The sequence below is a fragment of the Microcaecilia unicolor genome, chromosome 2, assembly GCF_901765095.1.
Source record: "Microcaecilia unicolor chromosome 2, aMicUni1.1, whole genome shotgun sequence".
NCBI classification, from domain to species: domain Eukaryota; kingdom Metazoa; phylum Chordata; class Amphibia; order Gymnophiona; family Siphonopidae; genus Microcaecilia; species Microcaecilia unicolor.
Genome location: NC_044032.1, coordinates 152,024,601 through 152,035,066, shown reverse-complemented (window position 1 = coordinate 152,035,066; position 10,466 = coordinate 152,024,601). Strand labels below are relative to the sequence as shown.

The following is a 10,466-nucleotide window of genomic DNA, read 5'->3' as shown; positions in this document are numbered from 1 at the left end:
GAAATTGGGAGCTCGCCTGTGAGTAAATGTACTATATATATATATATATATAACAGCATTACAATCATTACATCACTGGTCACTACATCCAAGCAAAGCCAGGAGTTTACACACACAGCATTTAAATTCTCTTCTAGGAAAAAAGGAAGGGGGAGGGGGAAATATAGGAGAAACCAAATTCAAAACATGGTGAGATGTAGATGACAAGGCAGAGCGGGATCTGCTGTAAAAGTGAATGATCAAGTGGTCTTTTTTTTAATGACAAATACCACTTTATAACAATGGTATAATGATCATTATTACCAATGCAATGAAGAGATGAAAAACACAATAGTACAAACTAAACATTTCAAATCCTTTATTAGTGTGCAACGTAGACACTATCTTTTGCTCCTGAAACAGATGGATGTAAACTGCAAATAATGGAATATGCTTTGTACTGTTAAGCAAGTTGTGATTATTTTATTTTTTTGGTATTCAGCCTAGCTTCTTGCAGTCCTGAGCTTCTGCTAATAATGGTGAAGGCATCTTCAGATAGCAGCCACTGCATACAGCAATACACTGTTGAACACATCACTCTTTCAAAGGTGAGGGAGCATAATCGGGTACAGTCCACTGTACAGAAAGGCACTGTCTAGGTTTTATCAGGTTTGCATGATTATGGGGGCCGTTTCCTAGATATTACCATACCACCTGTTAATATTAATGCTGGATACAAGAAATCAGCATTCCACCCAAGAAGTACCAAATGTACCTTAGCCCAAGAGATGGACATTTAAAAAAAATAAAGCACATTATGTACATGTTTCAAGAAAAACCTGGAAGTATACTTTTAACACTATACTCTGAGGCCCCTACTTGCACCGTTCTTCACTGGCCTGTCCCCTTCACAGGCTGGGTGTTTACTTGCCATGAACAGTAGAATTACCCCACTAGATTTATCTTTTTCAGCATGTCAGTCCCATCCGTGGAGGGTAAGTGCTGCTAAGGAAAGCTTAAGAAGTCTATTCACTTTGTGGAAGACATAGGCAAAATTTTACAGGGCTAGTCTATTACCGCCATGAAAAAATCCTGACAATATACATTTGTTACAAATATAGTGCATCCTTTCCCTCTAAAAACTAAAGAAAATTACAAATGAAAACAGTTTAATATTAAAGATGAATAGCTAGGAAAATAGCAGGTTTTCTTTTTTTTTTTAAATGTGCTTAAAACTTCCAGCTAATACCACTGTACAGAAGCTATCCCAAATAACCAGCTGCATGAGGAGCTTGTGTTCTTTACAAGTGATCTTTCTTCCTCCAAAGACAAAAGTCATGTGTTTTGAGAGCCACGCCTGTAGAAAGAAACAAATAAAAGAAACTGTGTTTGAAAGCAAATAATTCAATTTAAGCTGAACAATTTCTTAACATCAGAGCTTACTGATCTTTTTTCAGCTTCGACCACATGGAGGTATATTTTCAAAGCACTTAGGGGTCCTTTCACTAAGTCACGTAAGCGTCTACACGTGCCCAATGCGTGCCAAAATGGAGCTAACGCCCGACTACCGCATGGCTATTGCGGTAATTTCATTTTTGGCGCGCAACCAATATGCGCGTCTGGAAAATATATATTTTTGGGGGGTGCGCATAACGGACGCACGCCAAGTGGCATTTGGCGCATGTAGGTCATTACCGCCCGGTTACTGTGTGAGTCTTTACTGCTAGGTAAATGGTTGGCGGTAAGGTCAGACCCAAAATGGAGGCGCGGCAATTTTCATTTTGCTGAACATCCATTTTCAGCAAAAATTTAAAAGAAGTCCTTTTTCACAGTCGCGCTGAAAGATGGATCGGTGCGCGCCCAAAACCCGCGCCTACACTACTGCAAGCCATTTTTCAGCGCACCTTTGTAATAGGACCCCTAAGACTTACAAAGTTCCACTGTAACCTATGGAACTTTCTAAGTGCTTTGAAAATGAGCCCCATGGTCACTGCTATGGTATTCCTGGCTACCCCGCCTAGGCACATGAGAATGACTTGTCTATATACTTCTGGCTTCGCAACACAAGTTTAAGAAGGTCTGATGGCACCAACCGACTCCCATTTTTCAAGTAATCAGCAATTTTTTTTGTCCAGTCTCCTTTGTGGCTCACTGTGGTCTGGTGTAATACAGGCCAAAACACGACATGTCAAGTCTTGGATGTGGATCAATAAATTTGCTTTCTTGGCTCATCATCTAGTTTCCATTTGTTGAGTCACCTTCACTGTGTGTTGTGTGTCTTGACTGAGAGGGTTCATGTTCTATTGCCCCGGTGTATCTCTGAACACAATCAAAACAGACCCTAATATGCAAATATTTCTACCAGATGGGTGCAGCTGTAATGTACCTTGTGAAGTTTTGTAACTATGTATGACACATAAGACTTTGATAGGAAAAAACCAAAAATAAATAATACCACCTTACAGTAAATTCACACAGGACTGCATACCAAAATATAGACAATTGCTAGATATTTATTTCCCAGGGGTGTAGCCAGACACTCAATTTTGGGAAGGCCTGAGCTCAAGGCCCACCCTCTACCCAGCATCTCTCCCTCCCTCCCCCCCCAAGCGATCAGGGTGTTACTTAACATCAGGTCCCCGACCTCCCCCCACCTTGGTACCTTTAAATCCTTTAGGTCTTTGTTGGTAGCAAGCAACTCATTCCCCTTGCTTGCATCAGCTCCAAGCATTCCCCTGATGCAATTTCCTGGTCACATGAACAGGAAGCTGCATCAGAGGGAAGGCTCAGGCCAGCACGAGCAAGTGGGAATATGTTGCTAATCGCTGCAGTGAAGAACTAAAGGGTTTCAAGATACAGTACCGAGGGAGGGGGGTTGAGGGAGTGAAGTGATCCCCTGATCTCCTGGAGAGGCCAGGAGACTTTAGCAGGCGGGGCTTAGGAATTCCCATCACCCGTATCACTGCTGGGTGGGCCTGCATCCCATCAGCCCATTTATTCTGACCAACCCCCTTCAAACTAAATAGAATCCTTCAGTTTATCAAGAGAGGCTATGGTCCCCTGCATTTCAGTCTATCCCTTCTTGGTTAAAAAGAAATGTCTTTCTTTCGGAAGAGGCTGGAATCCTGCTCTCAGGGAAACTCATTCCAAAGTGTGGGAGCAACTCCTGAAAACGGTTCCAAATGTCAAAGCTAAATGTATATTCCTCCCTTTGGCTGGAGCAAAGTGACCATCTCAGAGTGTACAAGAGAGTACCCTTGCAAATATTGTGGAGCTGTACCCCTGAAGATCATAGTTAATAATGTAACATTACCCACACAGAACTTGGCAGGCAACGTAAAAACCCTAAGCAAAAGAACAGTACATCACCATCTTCGACAACTTGTAATCAACTTAGCTGTAATATTTTCATAAGACCTACATAGAGTGAAATGCAGTCATCTCAGTAGAATAAGACAACAGCCTGCACTGTTCTCAAATCTGAGAATGAAAACAAGCATGGGAAGTTTTTTTTAACCAATTGTAGACACTTGGCACTGCATTGTTACGATGGAATCCTAAACAATGCCCAAACTTTGTAGCATTGGTGTTAGGCATAAAATAATTTCCTACAAGTTGGGGGATTCCCTGAATTAGGTTATTCCACCCTCCTACCAAAGGAGCTCTATGTTATCTGGATTTACTTTTAGGTTATTTTCATTCAGTAGCACTGGTAACAGACTATTGTTACACTCCTGTTTGGAGCGATCCCCTGTCTGCAGTTTCATTCTTTGGATCGGTGACATGACACCCAACTACCCTGGTGACTGCACAGACGGCCAAGTGAGCAGAAGACAGTTGTGTACCAACCTACAGTCTGAGGCTGCAGCATGTGTTTTGTTAATATGTGTCCCAGCGTGAGACCCATCCACTGGAATAGTGGTAGGCCAAGTTACATATCTTAAACAGCTGAAAAGCACTGACTAGGCCTGATAATCAGCTGATGGCCTTATAGCAGAGAGCCTGCAAGAGCAGGACTGCTTGGTGAGTCTTATTGAAACCTGGTACAACTTTCAAATTGAGTGTAACACTTAAGATGTAGAAATTAATGACAAAAATGGTAAAAAGCTTGGTTCTTAAGATGGCGTCTGTCTTTATAAGATGGCTCCCAGAGTCACAAGATACAAAGACACAGATCTCTCTCAATATTAGGAAAGAGGTTTTACAAGTGTTGAAATTGGCATTATGAAGAAATCTTAGAAAGGAGGGGCAGGTGGGCACCTGACCTGCAGTTAAGTATGATTCAGAGATGAAGAAAGATTAGAAAAAAAGTCTCTCTCCAATTGACTTGTATGGGGACAAAATACTATATAAGAAATGCAGATCTGAGCTAAAATCGGATTCTTTCCCCACCAAATCTCAGAAGGCGAAGCTCTGGCCGGTTGAACCCAGAATCTGTCTGATGTTTGTACCAACTTGAAGTCCTAAAAGGGTGAGAATAAAAGACTAATTCTATCACTAAGCTGTTCTAGCCTCCGTTTCAATCTCTTCTTTCTCCTACACCTGTTTCACAGGATACTACTCACAACCAAGTTAAATTCACTCTCACTCATATAGATTTCATGAGGGAATATAGATGGCCAAAGATTCACTTAGATCCAAAAAGACAGAAAGCTGTGGTCATGGGAATTAGATTTGAACTGCGCCTTCTGTCACCCCCCCTACATCTCTGGGATCGGAGGCGCTCCTTAGAACCCCGATTCATAACACCATGGAATGGGGTATCGCAGAGGTTTAGGGAGGGGTTGATCAACAAGATCCTTGAAGAGCAAACCCTCTGTACACCTCCGTGGGCAAGGGTCCTGCAGGGGTCTGGAGAGGGGTAGATTTTTACAGTTTGTAGGTCGTTGTTAATAAGTCTGTTAATTTCTTTGTTCATTTTTGTTTTATTTAACAATGTTTGAATATGAAGTTGATATATTATGTTTGTTTCTATTCATAAAGGGGCCCTTTTACTAAGCTGTTTAGGTGCCTACACGTGCCCAATGTGCGTCAGTTTGGGATAACTGCCCGGCTACCGTGTGGCCTGGGCGGTAATTTTATTTTTAATGCGCGTACCCCTATGCGTGTCAGAAAATACATTTTCGGGCGCACGGCGCTTCCGGGCAGTAAAAAGCATTCTACGTGAGTAGACCTTTACCGCACGATTAACATGTGAGACCTTGCTGCTAAGTCAAAAGTTTCAGACCCAAAATAGATGCGTGCCAATTTTTCATTTTGCTGCACATCCATTTTTGGTCAAAATTAAAAAAAAAAAAAAAAGGCTTTTTTACAGGTGCGATAAAAAACAATTCCACGCGCATCCAAATCATGCGCCTACACTACCGCAGGCCATTTTTCAGCACACCTTAGTGAAAGGACCCCCAAGTGCTCTGTTGCTTACTTTGTGAAAAGTGGAATAGCAAATCTTAACACATTAAAACTAAACTACCTGAAGTATTGTACCTGTGGAAGATCTAATATGAGGTAACAGCCCTAAGTTTCTGCTCAGCGAATAGACTGCAAACCACTTTTGGACCGGTCCAAATGGGCTGGTCTCCAGTGGGATGTCTTCTGCTCTATGTGCAGGGATATGCTCTGTGAGTTAGGAAGCTATATGCAAACCCTGCAGCGAGAGGGCTGCTTCCCAATTTTGACAGAGAAAGGAGAACATAGTAGAGTCTGTGATTGCTCCGTAGTCCGAAGCCACAGTAAACAGACCATGAACTGGTATTTTATCCTATACCAAGCTCGGCTGTTTATCTCAGAAAATTAAAAACTCTGGGGAGCAGCCACTTGGTTTCTGGAGTGTTTTCAGTGCCATCAAGGATCCGTTTGATCAATTACGAAACTAAAACTCCAGCTTCCACCCCTGTATCTGGGACAGGAAGAGTTACACCTATTAACAAAAGTTGGAAAAAATCCCTCTTACCTAAAAGGTTTAACTTTTACTTGTCTTCGTGGAATCTAGTTTTGCTGAAGAGGACTGTTCTTTTACCTGAAATGGATGCAACACAATCACCAACACGGAAAAATAATCTGTTTAAAAAGCTGCCTTATATGGCAATACCACAGCTCAATGCAAAGGTTGTTTTTTTTTTTACAAAAATGCAAGTTAAATAATGAACACAGCTTGTGGTACAGGTGCCTCCAAAAGTGTTGTTAACTTTACCTTAAGAGCACAGACCCAGTAATGTGCGAGCCAATGCTCTCTGGGGGCAAGTTAAAGGGACCAGTGCAGTACAAAGTAAAACTGTCCCCCTTCCTCCCACCTGATCCCTTAAAAAGTAATTGTACAATATAGTTGGAGAATGAGGCTGAGCAGACTTCTGTATATCTTATACATGAATTTGATTGGAAGGTATTTGCTTTAGCATTTATTTAACTGTGTAATTATGAGGTTTAATTAGGGGAAACCTATTCCCAACACATGAAATACTACAGGGATAACTGTTCAACAGTTATTTATGATTTTTCTAGCATACTGTCCATGGACTCCATTTCCTTCCAACCTACTCATCTCCACTCCAGACCCTTTCTTCATGGAACATATTATGAAGGTTGAATGAAACATAATGCCACCTCCTTCTCTATAATGTTTGTTTAAATTAAGATATTGTAATGAATAAAAAACAAAAATAATGCTTGAAACCTGCTCTTTAATAAAATATCTACATTTCTACAGTTGCCACCATTCTCCACAACTTTCTGCCAACGAAAGACAAGTTTTTGAAAGCTGTCTTGAAAGAACTGCACATCTTGTCTCTTCAACCAGTTGCTTACAGTCCTTTCCATCTCTTTATTCAAGTTGAACAGATACCCCTGAGGATATTCCTTCAATTTTAGAAAATGATGGAAATCGCATGGCACTAAGTCTGGGCTGTATGGCTGATGGGGTAAAACTGTGAGACCCATTTTCCCTATTGGCTCTGTGGTATTTTGTGCTTCCTAACTCTTCTCAATCATTCTTTCTGCAATGTAACTCTCCGAGTTGATGGTTCTACCATGTTAAAGGAAATCCATTTGAACAACATCCATGTTCCAAAAGTCTGTAGCCATGTTTTCCTGCAGAAGACTGCGTTTTGAATTTTTTCTTCATAGTTGAACCTTTTAAGGTGATACTCCATGGATTGGCACTTTGTTTCTGGCTCATAATGATGAGCCTATTTTTCATTGGCTGCCCTGATCTTGTGAAGAAGTTCCTCACCCATTTTCATATCAGGACAATTGCTGACAGATTTCACTTCTTGAAGCTTTCATTTGCAGTCAGCATGCAAGGAACCTATCTTCCACAAATCTTACATTATTGATATTCTTGGACATTGAAACCTACACAGTCATGTGAAATGCTACATGTGTCAGCAATTTTCCTTCAAGTAATCCTCTGAGTTTCTCAACCTCTCTCATGCAAGACTTGTCTTTTACTGTCAAAGGCTGTCCACCATGTTTTTCATCACACAAATCAGCCCTTCCTGGTCCACAATCTTTACATTTTTTTGGTCAAGTGATGCACAGTACGCTTATCAACAAAGTCATCACCATAAACAACCTTCATGTAATGAATTTCAATTGAAGGGACTCCTTCAACAGTCAGAAATTCTATCATATGTGCTGCTTAAATCGTGCTGACGAGTGCTCACTGCACGCTTCCATTTCACAAGCAACAGCAAAACAGTCTTTACACAGACACTTCTCACCAACTGAAGCGAAGGAAGAGATTTCAAAGATCAAGTGAACATGTGTAACGCACCAAAAACTCATCTGGAGGCATTACTTTTCATTCAACTCTCATATAATAGCAGCTATATGGGTTAGAGATTGGTTATATTTTGCCTTTAAAATAAAAACAAAAATAGCAACTTCCTTCCTTCCCTGATTAACCAATGATATAAAGCATGGGCATGAAAAGAGTCTGCATCATAAATGTAGCCTTCACTACCTTTGCAGGATCTGCTGGTTTCCCAACATCCTTAACTGATGATTTACAGGTCTGATCAGTGGAGGACTTGGTGGCTGTTTCAGTGACAGGTTTGGGGGTTATGATGTCCTTTCCACTCTTGTCCTACATCAAAAACAGTTAAGTGCAAAATAAAAAAAAAAAACACCTCAGAACAAATACCAGTTTTAATGAGCGGATTGATACTTGGCGAACATGGTTAAGAAGAGCAATTATAGACAGTAACAACCTCTGGGTTGGCATGATAGCTCACAATCTACTTCGTTTACTTCAAAATAGTTGAAATGTGTTATCAACCACAAATTCACGTTGTACAAAGGTGCCAATTTTCCCCAAGTTTAGGCCAAAGTGGATTGATTTAAACAATGGTTGAGAAAAAAATCCAATACAGATCAAACATCAAAATTACTCACTGAACAAATGATATGGGGGTAATTTCATAAGTAATAAGCATACAGAATAGTGTTCTATACACTCAGCTAGGCACTTACAAATTCACAGGAAGAGGTGCTCAGAAAACAAAGCTGCTAGTGTAATGCACAGATAGGCATTCCTGGAGTAAGGGGAGGGACCGACACTTTGTGTATTTTATAACCTATATGCTAGTTCTTACTAACACATACAAGCGCAAACCTAAACCTCTCTCACAACAGCTGTAATTCTGTACAGATTTTGGAGAGATACTTTATAAAAGGCATATATATCACTTTTATAAAACAGGTGCAACACAAGCATCTATGCACTTTTTTTTAGTTTATGTACTCTAGTATAAAATGAACCCTTGAGGATGACAAAGTTCACAGGCACACAGGTTGTACCTGTGTTACAAGGGCAACTTATGTGCATATATGTCTTTATGAAATTCTCTTTCTGGTACACTTAACCTACTGAAGGAAAGGACCACCAGGGTAGAGGAACAGACAAGCCACTACGATGTATGATACACATACATATATTTCACTGTTCTCTTAAGGTGTAATGTATTTTTAGTTTTGCATTGATATTAAATTTAAAATTTACTATGTTATTTTTCAGACTCCTGAGACCGGCGACTCCACCGAAACATGGTCCCATATTGGGTCCTAGCTTTTTGTGCCTAGCTATTGCTTCAATAAACCTTTGGACAAACATTCCTGCATCAGTATGTTTTGTTGGAAGATCCTCAAAAACCCTACTTCTCCCTTGCTTACCCTTAACCTACCACCACAAATATCTGCAGAGCATAGTAACCCCAGGTGTGGCAGAGGGAGTTACACTACGAGTCACTGAAGAACTACTAAAGCCTTGCTTGGCAGGGGGTCAGAGCTATTTCTGAGAATATTACGCTATGGGAAATGCAATACAAGTTTGTTACATGACTTTACATTTCACCACAGAGGGCCTTTAGAGCCAGGCTGCAGGAGGCTTATACTTGTTTGAAATGCCTACAAGCTAATGCTACTCTGAACCACATATTCTGGCTCTGCTCTCATTTCAGGTTTTGGCAACAGTTATTCTCTTACTTTGCATATGTAGACAAGGTTGTTCTTTAATAATTATGTTGTTTCCTTTCCTGTTTCACCTGAGATTAGGGGATTCTTAGAGAGCTGTTTTAATGGCTAAAAAAACTGATTTTGCCTAACTGGTTCTCACAAGTTGCCCCCAACTGTATCCCAATGGCATGCCCAAATGATCACTTTGTTAACTGTGGAAAGAATGTGGTGTTCAAAATATGGCTTTAACCAAATGGATTACTTTGCAGAAGAACTGGAAGCCATTTTGGAATACAATTAAGCCAATAACTTATAGTAAAGCCTTAAATATGTAGTATCTTTTCTGTTTTATATATTCAGGATCAATGACAGTGCCATGTCCTGGAGATTGGGGTGGGGGGGTGGGTGAGGTATAAGTCTTAGTGGTCTTGAGTTTTATGGGGGGGTGGGTGAGGTATAAGTCTTAGTGGTCTTGAGTTTTATGGTTTTTGACTTTATGGACTCAACTACGGTCTTTGCGAGTTTGAAATTTAAAGCTGACTACCAGTAACTGTTTAGTGGTGTTTTGTTTTTTCTGTCAACAAACTATCATTGCGCTCGTTTCTAATTCCATCGTTCTACCTCTGTCTTTATTGTTCTAATAAAAATGAACATAAAAATATCTACCCGAGAGCTTTCTCACAGAGTTATACCTGCTCTGAGGAACGGTATATATGCATATGCTTACAAGATACGTTCTCCTTTGGTTATGGAGCCCGACGCAGGAATTGAGCGCCGAAACACGGCCCGTGTCGGGTCTGTTTGAGGATTATTTTACCTAAGTGTACTATTAAAGAACTGTGTCCCTATTTTGAAGGCTCCTGGTACTGTTTTTTTTTGCTATTTGGACTTGTGTCTGTACTTTGCCCCCTCTCTTTGTTGTATTAAAAGATACAAAACACACATAAATGCCAATTCTTACAAGATGGACGCATAAGTATCAATTCTGCCCCTGTCCATTTCCTGCCCTATTTTCCATCCTAGATACGTACTGTGTAACA

The 10,466-nt window shown here is 40.5% G+C and overlaps 1 protein-coding gene across 2 annotated transcripts in view; it reads right to left on the bottom strand.

Annotated features, from left to right (window-relative positions):
- Positions 1 to 341: 341 nt before the first annotated feature.
- The window catches only part of CAST (calpastatin), a 228,364-nt gene continuing 218,239 nt past the window's right edge, over positions 342 to 10,466 (bottom strand). For both annotated transcript variants that reach the window (XM_030193407.1, XM_030193408.1), the window contains 3 exons: positions 7,937 to 8,059; positions 5,930 to 5,995; positions 342 to 1,336 (listed from right to left, as the gene is read on the bottom strand). In XM_030193407.1, the coding sequence (XP_030049267.1) occupies positions 5,939 to 5,995; positions 7,937 to 8,059 (180 nt within the window). In that variant the 3' untranslated portion in view covers positions 342 to 1,336; positions 5,930 to 5,938. The remainder of the gene's footprint in view (positions 1,337 to 5,929; positions 5,996 to 7,936; positions 8,060 to 10,466) is intronic.